We start from the raw sequence: 18,151 nt of genomic DNA on the forward strand, positions 1-18,151 counted from the left end.
AGGCAGGGTGAATACTAATTTACTAACTTGGAGGGACTGTTTTTGTTAGCCTGAACCAATGGGCTTTTTCTGCTGCTGCTTTTCAATTACATGATCAGAAAATGAAAACCTTCTGCCTCAGCTTTTTTTCGGACAAACTCGCGTTTTCTTTGCAAAACAAGCAAACTTTTGGCAAACTGCTCAGCAAAGTTCAAGGCACCACAATGCCTATTCCTTCCAAATTTCATTTAGGTGATTTTTGGGGTACTTACCACGAGGTTGCCTTTAAAATTCCCTGTCTCTTTTTGGGGCTCTTTCATATGATTAACATGTTAATAGGGTAGAGAATTAAGAGTACAATACCGGGGAGCAGTGGATGTGGCAGATGTGAGCAGCAACTTACATTCCTGCAAATTCTTCATGTTGTTGCCCAGCTTTATCTGATACTCTGTGGGTACTCTCACTCTTTCTCTCTTAAAAATCTCCAGGGAGGGGGAAAAAAAGTGTAATTGCAATGAATACTCGAGGTGACTTGTGTCAGAAAGATCTGTTATGGCTCTTTAAAGCTCATGGGAACAAATCAGCTTCATTTGTGCATGAGCAGGAGGAAGGGACATTCTGGTACACTGAGCCTTATCTTGCCATTTTCTGATATCTGGGAGTTAGTGTAACATGTAATGTTGGAAGTCAAAGAATTTGGGGATGCAGCAAATTACGGGGTGTGGATGGCATTTGTAAATGGCTCGTTGGCATCAAGAGACAGATTCATTCTCCAGCCTGTAGAGGTATGTACCTTGTCCAAGCTTTAATTCTCCTCAAAGGGAGTGCTTCCTTTTATCTAGATTTCTTGGCTAATTGGCATCAGACAGCACAAATGTTTTTTAGGAGGGCTAATAATGGTGGGATTTGAAACTGGGCCAGTGGCAGAAGGGAGACCTAATTATCCCCTTCCATTTAATTTTCTTTAGCTATGGGTGACTGCTTCTGGTAAGGGAGAGGGAAATCTGCACAGGAAGTCAGCAAGCAAATGATGCAACTACAGGCAGAGCTTATGGTTTCAGCACTATCACCTCCACACGTGAAACTGTCCACAGGCTAGGAGTATGGATTCAATGGGAAATGGATTTAATAGAAATGATGGTGAAACTGTCATGGTGCACATGACTGCAAAAATTGGGTTACAGAGGAATGGCTGCTTCTCTGAGCAGGTGGTGGCAGCTACAAATGGCTGTGGTGAGTTTGTGTGGAACCAGAGAATCATTAAGGTTTGAAATGATCTCCAAGATCATCAGCTCCAACCGTTAACCTGGCACCTCCGAGGCCACCGCTAAACAATGTCCCTAAAAGCCACATGCATACATTTCTTTAACACTTCCAGGTGACTCCACCACTTCCCTGAGCAGCCTGTTCCAGTGCTGCACCACTGTTTCAGTGAAGGAATTGTTCCTGATGCATTCTTGCCTAGCAGAACAATGCTGATCCTTGCGCTGTGGGTCTGCTGTGGTGACATGATATTGCATTTTTCTTCTCCTGCACCTGCAGTGTGCTGAGCAGGGACTTTAGGAGGGCAATGTTGTGATGTGAACACCTGCCAGAGATGTGAAACAGCTCTGCCAACATGTTTCCTTAGAGTCGAGTCTCTGGGCAACCTTCAAAAGTGGCACCAACCCACAAGCATTGAAAAATCAACATCTGGCTTTAAAAGAGACGATTGAAACTATCTTTTTTCTATTTATGTATCCGTTTTCCTAATTGTTTTGATTTGTTTTGGAGTAGGCTTCAGTCAGATTTCCAAGCCCAGTCTCACTGAAACTGTTACAGACAGGTCCTTTCTCTAGAATAGATGTTGTAATTTTCTCCACATCTGTTTGGTTCCAGGGGTAATGGCTACAGAAGAATGCCAGCTATACAAAATAAAGCATAATTGTAATGCCAGCTTTCACAGCGTTCATGCCCCTAAAGCCCTGGCCCAGTGTGTCCCAAAGTCACTCCAAAATGTCAGCTGTATTTTCTCCATACAGAGTGTCCAGGAGGAAGCTCTAAGATATTGCATCAGTCAGAAATTAAGGTCATCTCCACAAGATGGAGGGCTTGGTATGTCCTTGTAAAAATGCCTTAAACTATGCAGTCTCTTCCCTTGCCGTGCTTCCTCGTGTCACCACCACATCTGGTCCCTAATTTGGGAACAGATTAAAAATCCCCTCCATATGCTGCCTTTCTTGCACCAATCTCCAGTGTTTGGCAGGGCCTTGGGCTTTGGCAGTTGCTGTATTTTGGTGCTCATGCAGACATTAACACAGCCTTCCTATAAACACAGGTGGAACCGAGTGGTGAGAGGGAGGGAGACCACATGATTCATGGGCAGGGGTAGGGAATCACGTTGCTGCTCACAGTCACTCAGGAATGCTCCTGCTTTTCTGCTGCCTACCTGCTAAGTGCCAGCCACGTGCTTTCAGGCCACTGCACACTGAGAGCTTTTTGGTGGCGCTTTTCTGTCTCAGTGTGTGGTGTTAAAAATGCAGGTAACCTTTTTTTTTTTTTTTTCCTCTATGCCAGTCATGGAGAGTTCAGCTCCCACCTGATGGTGTTGGCAAAGCTGTGGTTTCTTGATGCATAAAGGGAGCAAGCAGTGACCTCAGGGTGGAGTAAAGCTCCCTGCTGGCACGGCACCCTCAACCCTGCTCTGCAGGAATCGCTGGTATTTAGGTTGTGCTGAAAGCAACAAGTTGGACTCGTTGTGGGAGTGCTATGTAAGGCTGTTACCTGGAGCCAAACCTTGGAGGAAGAGGGTAAATAATGCTTAAGTCGATTGGGCAGTTCCTGTGTGATCTGGCCAGTAGCTTAAGTGTCATGGTCAGTAGATCATCACATTGGTCATGGTGAATGGCATCCCACAACACTGGGAAGCCATGTGTGTGGGTGTCAGGCATGCTGATGGAACCAGAATGGTGCAGACTGAGTGATGAGATACTTATTTCTCTCTCATATTTAGTTCTCTGTCGTGTGAACTGTTTTTCTCAAAATTCTAGTTCTCTGTTATTCTATGGAGTCATAGAAGGACAAAAGACCCCAAACCAACCACCACCCAAACCCCAGCCCTCACTAACTTGTTCTTTCACTTGTTTGCTTGTTGGAGATGTCATCCAAATGAGTCTAAATAAGAAAAATCATTCCTGGGTGTTTCCCAGCTCTGGTTGAGCCCAGGGAAAAACAGTAGGTCAGGAAATAATAGTAGAGATCAACATGAATGGTGGAAGCATGCCAACAAAACTGCCTTAATCAATTATTTTCACAAAATACGGCACTTGTGAAGACATGAATTGTGTAAACTATGTGGCCTGCAAGGTGAGCAAGAAAAACTCCTGGGAAAAATGTCATCTTGTGAATGCCAGCATAGAAATGAAGCACCCTTTACATTCTGCTCATTAAACATATATAGCTGGGTGTATTCATGCTTTAATACAAGATGTCTGTTGACTTGAGACATATGGTTCACAGTCTGGAAAGGCACTCCAGAGTGGATGGCTCTGTAAATAACATCTTGGCCCTAATTTGGAATTAAATTAGCTTAATATTTTTGGAGTGGTCATTAATAGGTACTTAGAAACTTGCCATCCTGCTAGAAGTGTAACTTAGCTGAATCCCTTGGCTATTCTGAGGATACCAAGGAAGTTGGATCGAGTACAAAAATGTAATTAAGTTGATGTGGAAGTGGGAAAAAATACCCCATGCTTGTTCATCAGTGAAGTTCTGAAAATCCAGCAGTTCTGCCTGGCTGAATTACCTGTATTCTTATATACTACAGAAGTTCAAGGTTTGTTGTTTTTCTCACCTTCATTTTGAGCCTTTCTGTCCCTATTTATCTTTCCAGGCTGTCAGCAGGCACAGCTTTCACTGGCTCTGGACTCCTCTGTGCTCCAGAAATTGTTATTTAGGAAATTCTTTTTTTCTGGTTAAGGTCTGTGATCTCAGCTGGGCTGGGAAGGCTGGTGGGGCTCACTCTGGAAGGCAGGAGAGCAATTCCCCAGCTAAGTGACAATATTACATCAGTGTGCAGAGGCTGTCATCTGCAGCTGGCTAAGAGCTGTTGAGAGTAAGTGTAGAGATCAGTGACTGTGCTAAAATCACTTCATTAAGCAATCTGAAAGGATAAAACACTAGACTATAATGTGTATGTGTGGGCTGGCACTTCATCAGCAGGGTTTCGCTTTCCACAATAAATGAACTGGCTTGAAGAGAGACTTGAGTGTCCATCCTTTTATTTTTTTTCTTATTAAAAAGGGCTTTCTGTGTACTTTGCCATGCTCCAATGGGGCTGTCCACATCTTCTCATGTCTGACATAAATCTGCTATTGATTTACAGTGCAACAGATGGATATTGCTTTAGTCAGGAGATGATGTCCTCACAGCAATATACGTTAGATATTGTACACCCAAGTCATTCTTAATAAAATGTGTTACAGATAATTTAGGAGGGAATAAGAAACAATGAGTGTTTGTTTCTCCAAACATTATATTCTGCATCATATTCTGTTCCTAGCTTGTTCACAGGATCCTGTCACAGCACTGCACACTGCTTTTGCTTAGGTAGCTTAAGCCAAAAAATTTACCCATGTTCCAAAATAACTGTGAATACTCCCATCATGATTTCCTAATACAGATTGAGTTACTCAGCCTTGTCCACTGGGATCCTCTTGAACTAGATCACAGCTTGGTTAGGAGGCTGTTATATTGTAATGCTGCTCCTCAAAGCAAAATTACTTTCATTATAGACAGGCACTTAAAATGATTTAATGAGGGAAACGGAGCCTTGTGCATGTAGAATTGACATTTTTAGGTGTCTGGGAAACTTAGTTTCAAGCCAGCTGCTTGTTCCATGCTGTGGCATTGAAAACAGGATTGGAAAGTTAGTACTGCTTTGCATTTTTCTGGGGCAAAGTTCTCAGATAACTCCTGTTATTTCCTGATGGGCAGGTATGAAGGTGAGTAGTTTTGCCTGACACATGACATTGTTCCAGGGGTTGGAGAAACAAACACTCATTGTTTCTTATTCCCTCCTAAATTATCTGTAAGACATTTTATTAAGGATGACTTGGGTGTACAATATCTAACATACATTGCTGTGAGGACATCATCTCCTGACTAAAGCAATATCCATCAATCAGTCTGTCAGCACCTGTCCCTAGTGCATGTAAGACCTATTTTTCCTCCCCTTGAAAATGCCTCATGCAGAGAACATTAATACATTATGATTTATAATACCACACTGACTATGTGCTTACAAAGCATCTGCATCACAAGGCATCCTTGCTCTATTATTTGCATATATTATGAATTCTCATTTACTAAAAATTCCTGTAGAAAACTCTGAGACTCGTGCTTCTGGGTAGTTTCACTGATCAAGAAAGCTAATTTTTAACTTCACAGAATGGCAAAGCTGCTTAGCTTCACAGGTTTCAGACTCATAGCTTCAGGAGAGTGACATTTGTGACAACTGCAGAGTTCAGTCAGTGGCTGTAATGCAGGAATTACCAGGGAGGGATGTATATGAGTTTTAAATGATTCATTTTTGTAAGATGCTCCAAAGCAGAAGGGCTTGGTTTAATTTCCAGGCTTGAGAATTCATCTGCTTTTAGAACTCAGGTGTGAGGGAGATGAACACTTTGAACAGGTTTTCTCATGTTCTCACCTGCTATTCTGTACAGCTACTGGTGCTAATTTTGGAAAGCAGTCTCTCAAGACAGATATTAGCTGCTTCTTGTCCTTGCTTTTTGATTAATTTTTTGGTTGGTTGGTTGGTTGTTGGGTTTTTTACTACTTTGCTGACCCTTCCCACCTCTCTATATTTTAATATTTTCCATACTTCTGCTCTGGTCAATAGACATTTGTATTGGATTTGCATTGGTTCAACAAACTCCCAGTGTAGGTAGGTCCCACAGCATGAAAATTAGTTAGTCATGTTTTGAATAGTCTTCTCATACTGATTTGTATTTTATCTTACAATCTGTTTGTCCTGGAAAATGTGGACAAGACTTTTAAAATATTTTTGGAAAGCTTTAGGGCACAATACCTCCTTTAAGACAAATTTAAGAAGGTATTCCCGATAAAAGTTCTGCTGTGACCATCATTACATCCCTCCTGCAGCTGTGGGGCTGTGTCTCCAGCTTTCTTGTACAGCAAAGGTTTTAAAATCAAAATCAGTGCTCCAGAGGAGTCTGAAGATATATTTGAAGAGCCTATTTGAAACTAAGTATTCAAAGGATGTAAGCAGAGAGGACATTTCTGATACCAGTGTTTGATAATGGTCTATCAAAGCATAGAAACGCCAGCCAGAGCCCAGTGGTTGGGAGATGAGGCTTGATAAATTCAGTCTTGGAACTAAGGAGCAATTTGCTAAGCAGAGTGGAGTTAACCACTGGAACAGCTTACAGGGGATCAGACAGGCTCTTTGTGTCTTTGTGAGGGTGGTGACAACTGGGGGTCCATTTTTCTGGAAGCCAGGGTCTTTGTTCAGAGATAATTCAGGATGAAGTCACTGGGGGATGTCCTAAAGGTGTTTCAGGTCAGGTTGGATGGATCTGGTGTCTCTTCTACATCTTTTCTATCACTTCAAACTTCCAGGACTTCTAGGGGGACTGTGTTCATGACTTACTTTCTTACAAGGGCATTTTAATTCTTGCTTTTGTTCTGATGTCTGTCTCCACCTCCTGACAGTCCCTCGCAGGCAGGTGACTGTTGTATTGCACTGCATGTTAGTGTGACCTGTTAAACCACACAAAATGAAGATAAATAACAGGGATGTATTTATGCAGGGTTTTCCCCTCTGTGGGTTTCCCCAGGAATGTTAATTCACAGGAGAAATCTGCTTATCAAAAACTTCACCGTCCTTTCAGTTCCTAGTTGCATCCTCCTGAAGGCTTTGCCAGCTCTAGCTCCATTTTTAACAAAGTTTTTTTTATCTTCCCATATTTTAAAATACTCCAATAAGCCAGTTTCATAGTTGATATGCAATATACTTCCCCTGCTATCATGAACATTTTAAAATATTGGAAGGGATTAATAAAGCTGAATTATTACACAAGATGAGGCATCCAGGGAGGAAAACAGGATGTGTATGTGATTTGTACTCCTAGGAAGAATACAAAATTGGTAATTGTTCATGGGAAATCAATACTCATAACTCTGTTTCCTCTAGAACCTTTTATTTATAGAGATGGTAGTTAATATTGCAAGTTTTTAATGGAAAGACACCCAGGTGACTGTGGGTGCAGTATTTGATTAGGGAACTAAAAGAAAGGAGTTGAAATTTTCATTTCATATTGACCAACCAGACAGACCAAAATAACTATCTAATCCTTTCTCTAAAAGTTCTTTAATTCCATGCTTATTGCAAGTAGATTTACATCATCAGTTTTAAAGAAAAGGTTCTACTTGTGGAAGCTGGACAAAATGTGATCCTCCCACACACAGAGGGAAATTTGTTGGAACAATTCATTAAAAAAAAAATCAGCTCTTCTGGCATAGATGGGAAATCTATCACAGGGTTTTATATGATGTAGGGAATGTTTCTGGGTTTCCATCCCAGATATGGGATACAGATGTGCTTGTTCAGTGGGAACAGGAGGACAGCTCTGCTCACTCTGGCATGCTGCAGGGGTACCTGGCTCCTGAACTGCCTGTCCCATGTTCCCTCATTAACTGGGAATTCTGTAGAGCATCTGCCTGCTTGGCAGGTGTTTTATGAAAATATCTGTCCTGCACAAACAATACTTGCTACAGTTTGTCTTAGTAATTGGAATTTTCCTCCCTGCTGGGACTTGATAGCTTTTTTTTTTTTTTTCTCGATTCATTTGTTGGTCGGTATCTAATTTTTTGCTTTGCTGATCTAATGGCTTTTTGGTGTAGCTTGGGTTTTAGTCAGTGGTCAGCAAATATCCTTGTTTGTAATAGGGACTGTCAAGTGTATGAATTATTTAAAATAAAGACAGGTTCAGAAACTGGTGAGCAAAAGGCAGCTGTCTCTTTAAAGAGTGCAGTTTGATCAGAGCATCAGCCCCATCCCCTGAGGACAAAGGCAATTTTGATTTGTGGGGCCCAGGAGTCCCTCACTTACCAGGATTCGTCACTGCTCGTGCATGTGTAAACCTGCAAAACGCTCTTCTGTGTAGAATAAATCTTACACTGTAAATCCCTGACGATTAAACGTGACCCTTCATAAGTCACGGCGACGAGGCTTCACTGCAGAGCAGGCTGGGCAGAATTATTTCCTAATTATTTAGCTTGTTTCTATTTTTTTTAGATAAATAACCACCCATCAGTGCTGATGGCTTGGTTTTAATTTTTTTGAATTAATAACCACCCATCAGTGCTGGTGGCTTCTGTGAGCCCCCAAGACTGCTGCTGTGTCCTTACCTCTGTGTGTGGCCGTGGGGGCTGAATCCAGCGGGGCTGTGGCTGTGCTCGGTGCTGAGGAAGAGGAGGCATTCCCCCCGTCCTGCTGCTCGGTGCTGAGGAAGAGGAGCAGTTCCCTGTCTCTGCTGCTGTTGGCAGCCAGCGGCAGATTCCATTATTGCCGATCAATGCCGCCGCCATGCAGGAGGAGGGGAGAGGGAGGGGTGCGAGCTTCCTATTCACAGATTGATCAACCTGCCATTGCATGAACGACTTCATTGCAAGGAGGGCTGGGATGCTGGGATAATAGCTGGAGCAGGAAGGGGCTTGTAAACAGGGGAATGCAGGCTCGTTAGTAGTGGGGAGGGGATTTAAATTGCCTCTGAGCTTGCTGGGTTTTTGTTTGGTTTTTTTTTTTCTAGCATAAAGCACAATACCTTAGCCTTCAAACAAAGCCAACACTGTGAGGAGTGGTAGGGCTATATTGCACTTAGCTGATGAGCTATTGTGCTGACTTATTTGAGCTTCTTCAGCGCTGGTGTGTTTCTACTTTTTGCTTAAGTTGATTCTATCATAACCTGCTGCCTCTTCTGGATTTTGAGACCTCATTGCCCCCTGCTTCCCTTTTTTGCCTTCTTTCTGTTCCTGCTTGGACTGAAACCTGACACAAAGGGACAAGTACAGATCCCAGTTTCTGCTCCCACCCATGCCTGCCGTGTAGGGCTGAGGTAGGGCTGAGAGCACAGGGCAGGATCACGCTCCCATGTTTGCCAGTGTAGACAGTAACTGGAGTACTGGAATCCCAAGACCATCAGCTCCTCCCAATCCTTCCTACCCTGCTTCGTTCACTTACTGTGCTCTGTATGGAAAAGTTTTCTGGCTGGAGAATAAGTCTGCTTTCTCCTGGGCATGTGGCCGAATGGCTGGATAGCAGCACAGAAGATGAGAAAAGCCTTCTCTCGTTCCTTGGTACGGTAGGGTTCAAACTGTATTTTTGGGGTTTTAACACTTTACTGGGAAACCTTTACGACTTTGGTGCTTAATTTCTTTGGTCTTTCAGTTACCTGGCCTTATTTCTTTTTAAAAACTCTTAAGTGGCGTGCAGTGTTAATTAAAGGTGGTTACAGCCTGTTTGAAATGGTTACAAACACACTGGGCAAGGGTTACCTTGTAAATGGGCATGTTCCCTGCAGCGAATGAACCGAACTGGATTGGACAATGTTACTTACTGCTCTGGTTTTCTTCTCTGTGCCTTCGACAAGCTGATCGCTGGGCTCAGTCCACTTCCTCTCCTTTCTGTCAGCTTGCCTGACTTCTGAACTGTGTGGTAGTAGCAAGATAAATCAGGGGAGACTGCTCAAAGTTTTTCTTCTTAAGAGGAATGTGCGGATGTATTTAGAATAAAAATTCCCAAGTGGTGTCTTAACTCTGGGACCACGTTTAGGGTTCAGTGGCACCTCTTGGATATCTGCAGTACATTGGGTCAATTCCTGTGTCCATAGCAATAATTCCTACTGCTCAGGGACAAAATCCTGCCACAGAGCAAGAAGTGCTGAGGCTTGGAGCAGCTTTCCGGGCCACGGAGAGCATCAGGCAGGAGCTGTTGAGCTGTGGTGTTTCAAGAGCCAGTGAGGCTGTCCCAAAGGATTGCTTTTTAGAGAATGCCTCTATTCACAGCCCTTTTACAGACAGGAAAAAGATTGGTTTGGAAAGCTGTGGCTCAAGGCTGTTGTTTAATAACGAGGACAATAAATATTGATATCATACTAATGTGTGTTTAAATCATAAGACTCTAAACAAATTAGGCTGCAGGAACAAGTTACCCTGTGTCAGCTGATCGGCGTTAATTGTCTGTGTGCAATCTCTGCAGCAAACACAAGGCAATTTGAATTAGCAGGGGCAGTCCAAGATCATTAGGAACTAACGAGGACATGAGGACATCAGCATCTCCAGGTCATGGCCAGCAGCTCCTTGTCTCTGCTTTTGTGTTGGCACTGTTGTCCAGGCAATTTGTTTGGCTGTGTGTGGAGTCAACCATTAAGGGAGGTTTTAGAGGCTGCTGCATGGGGAGGTCAAAAAGGAGCAACTATCCCAAATTTTGTACAGCCATGCAGAGGATATTGAGCAGTTTAGGGACATGCATCTGCTTCATTTCTGATTTGGTTTGCATTGCTGGAGGATTTGTTTTCCTGCTTCAAAGCGAATGCATCAGTGTAAGAACAGCTGATGTTGTACTCGCTCAATGCCATGTACAGTTTCCTCCAAACTTTCGGGGAAAATAAATTGTGGGAGTTTATACTTGAAACCCCCAAATTATTGTCTCCTATGATATATATGCCCTTTCTTCCAGCCTCCTGTAGTATTCCTCTGCTTCGCATGTTAGGTCTTGTCTTTCAGACTGTAAAGTAATTTAGGAATCAATGACTTAAGTGTCTTTTAAGTGACTTACTGTGTCGTTTAGGTTACTTTCTATGCACCTTCCATACTGGGCACTAATTCAATTACACCTTTTTTGTATGCCAGCACAATGCAAGTGTCTAACACCAACAGAATTGCCTGCCTGTAAATTAAAAATCTTTTATAGTTACCTGGATCATCTTCTCAGACTTATCTGATTGACTCAATCCCTAGCAAAGCACAGTAACTTCTTTTCAAACCCCTGCTAATGGACTGGGAGAGTTTTTGATCATAGTTTGTATCTAGTAGTTGTTTGATGCTGGAGTTCTACAGCCAGTGAGCTTTGCAGGGCTCCCTTTGTATTTCCCTTTCCAGGCTTGGCAGCTTTTGTGCACTTCAGTGTCCTGAAACTTGGTTGCATTCACTCTGATGTATCTTCTTGTGATTTATTTTCCCGGTCTGGTTGCCTTGATAAATGTGGAAACACCATCTCTGCAAATTTCCATTTTTTCCTTGAAGTTATACCTTGCAGGATTTGCATAATGTATTTTAGTCAGAACACAAACTTGGACTTCAGGACTTAAAAGAGATTAGGGGGGTTTGAGTTTGCTTTTACCTTAGCTCTCTTGTATAGGCATTTAATGAAATTTTTATGACAATCTGTGGATTTGGCCCAGGTCTGAATTCTCTCCAAGTGAGCAAAATAAGGGAGAATGCTTATTGCAAGATAAAACATTGACATTTTTTATTTATTTTGATATGAAGCTTCCTTTTTCACTAGGTAATACCCATCAGAGAAATGCTGTTGAGACACTTCTTCCTTTTCTTGTTCTTCCTTCTATATCCGCAAATAATTCCTGCCTGGTGTGGCTGTCCCACAGAGCTGGGAGGTTTGTATAGTGTCTGCTTCTCCCACCTGGAGTAAAAGCTCTTCACAGCGAAAATACAAATTTCCACCACAGCAAGTCTTTCAAGTGGCCACAGCACCCAGCAAGAGGAAATTTAGGTGAGCCCCCAGAGCCCTGTGGTGACCAGAGGGCACTGAGGCTGCGCCACCGTGGCAGAGAGGGTTCCTTTCAAAGGAGGGCAACCCTCACCACTACTCCATGTAGTAAGAGGCACTTTGCTTACACAAACCTTCCTCCTGCCTACAGAACAAGCTTTGGTGTTGCCAAGGGCAGAGAGTGGCTCAACAGGATGGGGAAAGAGACCTGCCTGCATTGTATCCTTGGGCAGTTCCCTCCTCAGAGGCATCTGCCACTGCAGAGTAATTGGCTCAGCTAATTAGGAGCTGACTGTTGCTATGTAGTGTGTAAATACTTATTTGGATAAATACTTATTTCCTTAAGTATCACTGCCTGTCACCAAGATATCAGGTGATAAAAGTGACCAATTGGGATGTTTGGAACTCATGTGTTTGATGGTATAGTGGAAAGTGTCCCTGCCTGGATGATCTTTAAGGCCATTCAATCCCAAACCATTGTAAGATTCTACAATTTTTTTTTGTTGAATGTTGAAATGGGGAGGAGCTGTCGGGTGCATTTTCTTCCCTTTTGCCTTTTTTTTTTTTCCTTTTCTTCCCAGAAACAGATGGGCTGAAAAGGCTTTCAGGTTGTTTTGATGGATAAACAATGTGATGTATCTGTAGCCCTGGTCCCTGAGAGTGAGCAATGCAGAAAGCACTTGTAATTTAATACTAAGTTGATGAGAGGTGCATTGATTTTTGCAGCAGGTGAAGATTATGCAAGAGTAGCCTCAAGCATTGCTAGTGGAGCAGGGGAGGGAACTGTCTAACTTTTTGCCTGGTGGTGACAGGATAGATTTCTTTCTCAAGACTCAGCAAAAATACTGTTCTACAGGCATCACAGCAAGTTGCTTCAGCTTTTGATTTCCAGTTAATATATCCCGACAATTTTGCTTTATCTGGGTCTTCCTTTTCCTAGGGACTAAGTGTGTCTGTTTGCTCTTGTTTTTTAGAAGAAGAGAGGGAAAGGTAGTTTTTATTTTTAGTTCACTGCAGGCACCTAGTGAATATTTCATTTTCCCTTCCCCCTTTGGTACACTTCTGTGATGGTGTGAGAAAAGAAGAAACTTGTTTTACTGATGAAATGCCAACATTTTATTTGCAGAAAAGTTGGATAGCTGCTGGGGGGATGCTGGGGAGCAGAGGGAGGGCGGGGGAGCCAGGCACATTCCTTGCAGTAGCTTTTCAACTCCATTCAGTTTAAAGTTAAGCTCTTTCCCAAACTGCCCCTCCTGCAGAACGTGTTGTGGAAAATAGTGGGGAATTAGTGCTCGTGTTTCCATTTATGACTCAGCAAAGTTAACAGGCTGTTTTAAATTACCGGGGCAGCTTTGATGTGATTTCCTGCTCGTGAGAAGTGGAGGAAGACAAAGCTATTGCGTTACTCCTTCCTAGGCAGTGTGAGATCAAAGGTGCTCACTCTAGCCCTGTTCCAATGGGATACATCGATCCCGTTTGCCTTTGTCACATGGACATGGGAATGGCAGAGACAATTCTTATACCCTACCTAACGCAGCTCGGGGCAGAGCAGTACTTACAGGTGCTGCAGAGAATAAAGTTTCCCTTCATCTAGGCCAGGGAGGCAGCCGGTGATGTGAAAGCGCACCGTCAGGTGAAACCGGCAAAGGCTCCTGGGGCGGTGGGACTGACGGACTCGGAAACCTTGGGCTGGACTGGCCCTGCTCCAAGTGCTTTGTTCCCTAGAGGTGCCCTGATGGGGACTTACCCTGCAGCTCTGGAGCGGGTGATGCTGTAGCAGAGCCGGCGCTGCTCCGGACGAGGAGGGCTCTCCCCACAGGACCGTCTCTCCCTTGCGGCTCCCGCTGGCTCCGGCAGGCCGGGATGGGCTCGGTGGGTGCGGGCAGGGCTCGGGCATCGCCCCCACAGCCGGCTGTGCCCTGCTCGGTGCAGCACCACACCGTGTGCCGGGCTCTGCCCAGTCCACCAGGCCGCTCTGCCTCTCGGCAGCCCTTTCCCCCAGCAGACTGAGGGGCTCGATGTCAGCAGTTCGCTTTTGTTAAAAGATAAATATCTACCGAGTGAGACACTAATACCGCAGGGTCCGGATTCCTTCGCCTCTCCTCCTCTATGCTCCATTTTGTCAGTCTCCAAGCATCCATGGGAGAGACGCATCATAACTCTGCTGAAATCAAAATCCGGCGTGCAAAGGCATCACGAGTAATGCTATCCCTGAAGAAGGCTTCTCTCCTTTTTTTCCCTCGGCTCTTTGGAGGAAAGCGCCGCTCTCGTGGCACCAGCTGGCTGTCTCTCCCCATAAACCTGGCTTTTCGCTGCTGCGGATCAGGATGCGCGGGGAGAATTTCGGCAGCGGAGGGAAGCCGGCAGTTGGGCGTCTGTTAATAGCCTGCGAGTAACTAATGAGGATGTGCAGCCGGAGCGATTGATTGAAGAGCTGCAGTCAGCCCTGTGTGCTGCTGCTCCGCTCTCTCCCCGCCAGCCCCGGCCGGGGAGGGAGGCAGGGAGGGAGGGATAGGCTGTCGGAGACACCCTGCGATCCCTCCAGTGCGAGTCACGGATCCCCAGGGCCGGCAATGGAAGTTGAAGCTTCGTCTGGCTCCTGAAAGGAGAGCGGCAGGAGTCAAAATGCCCCTGCCCGGAGTCACGGCTTGCTCCTGTTCTTTAAGGTTCAGAAGATAACAATGGACTTTCTGCTAGGAAGTGATTTTTTCCCTCCCCGTGTCGGGAGGTGTTTTGTGAAGCTGGATTCCTTAAAGTCTGGCAATTGAGCCGGAGATGGGCAGCACTTGTGATAAAGGTATCTGTGTGCATACATGTGCATATCTAGCTCTATATAAAAATGCATAGATGTGTGTTTGTGGAGAGATTTTTAACGCTGTGTGTACTTTATTATGCTATTATTCCAGTATTTGTACTAGTCAAAGACATCAGTGCAGCTTTTATGAATGTTCGTGCTCATCAGATCGGTCTGCATGGATTTAAGATGCCAAAGTCGTGTCTTAGTAAGGTCATACTGCCAGAAAGAGGAGAAGTTGACCTATTTTTTTTTTTTTATCTGCAGAGATATATATGTCATATTACCCAGGCACTTATAAGTCTTCTGCTGGCTGCATGCTTTGAGCAAGTAGTGGGATCATACACGACCGAACTTTGACCTTTGCTGAATTACATTCAGCTGGGACTAAAACTCAGCTTCCCTGGGTCTTGATTGTAGTTTTCTCTTAATTACTGCCCTGCTTACGTAAAAAAAAAAATTCAATCTAAACCAAAATAGATTAAAGTTCTCTGAATACTGTCTCTCAAACAGTAGCAGAATATTAAGTATGTCCAGGTATTGATCTTTACCAGCACTTTTTATTTTAATCTTCCACAGTCAAATCAGATTCGCAACCTTGAACCTGCCAGTGAAAATGCCATTGTAGGTTAGTAAGTGAATAAGGTACAGGTAAATAGGTGGGTTAATTCAGCAGTTTAGTAATGCACTCAAAACTTTCCTGAGGCTTCTGTCCTACAGAGCACAAAGCCTGACTATTCCCCACCCCCGGGCACCCATTCACCACCTTCTTCTTCTCTTCCTCAGAGGTCCCAGCAGAGAGATCTCCTCGCAGACGGAGCATCTCGGGGACCAGCACCTCTGAGAAAACCAACTCCATGGATGTTCCGAACACTTCTCCTTTCAGAGTACCAGTAAGTGTGCCTTCCCTGCACAGGGGCATTTGTCTCATTGGATGGGAGGAGGAGATTCAAATATCAATTTTTTTTTTTACGGCCAGGCTAGGGGAGCCTGGGGGCAAAGAAATGTTTGGTTAGTGTTTCTAGTCGACCAAGAGGTTTTGCTATCAAGTGTCATATATTATCAGTAAGATTCCTGATGTATCCCTAACTTGCTCCTTTTCATTGCCTTGATATGAAGTTGCAGATAGAGAAACATCAGTGTTAATGTAGGCAGCGACCTATATAAATACTTTTGAAGTCGCCTCCAGGGATTGAATTCCATATTCAATCTTGACAAGGAAACGAGTTTCTTTAGGTTGGTTATTTTTCCCTCTTGCCAGTGAAGTACATAGAAAATTGAAATGCTTTTATAGTTTATTCAGAAGCTGATGAAACTTCTGCAGGTGCTTTAATTCCTCTTGAGCTCGTTGGGGTTTGTCCTGAGTTTGGTTGGCTGTGAGTCTGCACGAGAGTTGTTCAACTACAGCCTGGATTTTGCTTGGGCAGTCTTTGGTCAGTGTGTCCAGGAGCACAAAGGCATTTCTGTTATTAGACTGAAGACAAATGCTTCAAGTTAAAACGAGGTGCCCAGTAACTTTCAACAATATTTGTTCATGTTTTAAAATATGTAACTTGAATATTGTGAACGTTTTCATGCCCTCCTGTACTTTTGGCAAGTAATCTTTGTACTTCAGAATAAATCTTGTGTCATGTCATTTTAAAAATAAAATTTAAAAAGCAGTCAAAAGATTTAATGAGAGTTATTTAAATTATTCAAGTATTAAGGTTGCTCAGAGTGTATAGGATACATGGTGTTTAAAGCAACCTGTGAATTCATGATGTATTGGAATGCAGAAAGCGACCAAGGAAGCAGTGAATACAGTGGGTATCCTTACTTGGGCCCTTTTCAGAGTCATAGAATAATACAGATTGGAAGGGACTAGACAATCTCCAGAGGTGCTTTCCCACCTGAGCTGTTCTGTGTTGTGTGAAGGATCCTCTGTCACTTCAGAGGTCTCTTTTCTGGATGGTACTTGGGAAAAAAGGGCCTTGATCTAGTTGTATGTGTGAAGTTGATACAAGAATATTCTGTTATGTCAAGTTCTGAGATTTTGATACCAAGTCTATGATTCACAGAGTTCCAGGAAGATTTCTGAACTCTGAGAGCCTTCAAAAGTCTTATCCGTGTCTTCATTTATAAGAAATTCTGTTTTGTTTGCCTTCATCTATAAGTAATGGCCCAAGCCTTCAGATGTATACGTGCTTTGTAGTAGCCCTTGTCTAACAACTGCAAGCTGTGTGTCAGAAGTGTTTGATGACTATCTGTAATGTAAAGTTTATATGCCTCCTTTTTTTCCTCATTTTTGTACCATTCCTTTTAATGATGATCCTCTTAAGTAATGTTTTAATGGTCCTCTAATAGTTCTCTGATATTTCTTAGCTCCTGCTCCCTTTCAAAAGAAGAACCCTGCAGAATGTTTCTCATTTCCCCTGGTGGTGTGTTGTGCTTTTAGGACTCTGGCAGATAGGCTCAGGAAGCAGTACCTTGCTGCTTTTCTTGGGCATGAACCAGCAGAGAGCTAGAAGCTATTTGTGCCACGTGGAGCTGGATTCTGCTGCTTTGTCTGCCTGACCACCTGTACACCCAGGAGCATAATGCACCCTCCTGTCCTCCTCATGGGGACAAGGCTTCTGGCTTTGGAGGTTTTGTGCTGAGTAACCCATTTATGCCCTGTTACTCCTAAGTGGGAGCTGAGATCACTCTGTTTTAAAGCATGGCAGCTTGTGAGCTGTTTAAAAGAACAAGCTGCAATTAGAAGTCAGCTTTCTTAACAATACAGATGAGCTCAAGCCAAAACTGCTGAAACCGAACACACTGTTACCTTGGTAGATTGGCACACACCTAATGGGTGGCTGAGAAGATGGGGAGGAATCATGTTCCTGCCTTTGACTGATAATAAGAAATTCCCAGCTCTCAGAAGGAGGAAAGGTGACTCGGGCGCCTTGTGAAAGTCTCAGTCTTGGATCACTGATCTGAGAAGAGCCGCAAGTGAAGGATGCAAAGGATGGCTTCAGATTTGTGTCTGTGAGGGGTTTATTCTGCATATAAAGGAGGTTAATAGCAAAAGAACTTGCTTTTTTGTTTTTCCAGGCTTTGTCACCTACAGTGCAGGTTGGAGGGCTACAGGCAGCTGCAGCATAGTGCTGTCTCAGTGATTCTTCCCCTGGCCCTGACTCTGTGCCATACCTTGTCTACTCACTGCTTGGATTTCTAACAGAAAGCAGCTTAAGGCAGGGGACAGCTTAACCTTCTTTCATCCTGATGGAAAATTATGCTGAGACTTTCATAATAAGTTGCTTTTACAGCTTTTTAAGTTTGTCTCTCAGAGCAGCTATTTAAAAGCAGTCTTCTCAATAGGACAGTAGCTTCCAGCATGTTCCGTGCAGGTTTTTTCCTTTCAAGCACAGGCAGTGGTACTCACTCAGAACAAGGCATCTGTTTTTTTAATGCTGCTAATTGGCACTGCTTTCGCATCTGGAATTTTGATTCATAACAGCATAATTGCCTTTAAGCAAACATTTCCTTGACAATGCATTTTTTAAGTAGTCTCTTTAATGGTGGTGGTCAATGAGGGATTTAGTTTTTTTAAGGGCTGATGTGTAAAG

At 43.6% G+C, this 18,151-nt stretch overlaps 1 protein-coding gene across 12 annotated transcripts in view; it reads left to right on the forward strand.

The window, feature by feature from the left end:
- Positions 1-18,151, forward strand: part of RASAL2 (RAS protein activator like 2) — a 164,279-nt gene that overhangs the window by 101,384 nt on the left and 44,744 nt on the right. For 11 of the 12 annotated variants that reach the window (XM_038144994.1, XM_038144995.1, XM_038144996.1 and 8 more), the window contains one exon: positions 15,351-15,457. In XM_038144994.1, the coding sequence (XP_038000922.1) occupies positions 15,351-15,457 (107 nt within the window). Of the gene's footprint in view, positions 1-12,974; positions 14,568-15,350; positions 15,458-18,151 lie in introns of those variants that run through there. The other variant, XM_038144998.1, reaches the window with a different exon arrangement.

The sequence above is a fragment of the Motacilla alba genome, chromosome 8 (genome assembly GCF_015832195.1).
Source record: "Motacilla alba alba isolate MOTALB_02 chromosome 8, Motacilla_alba_V1.0_pri, whole genome shotgun sequence".
NCBI classification, from domain to species: domain Eukaryota; kingdom Metazoa; phylum Chordata; class Aves; order Passeriformes; family Motacillidae; genus Motacilla; species Motacilla alba.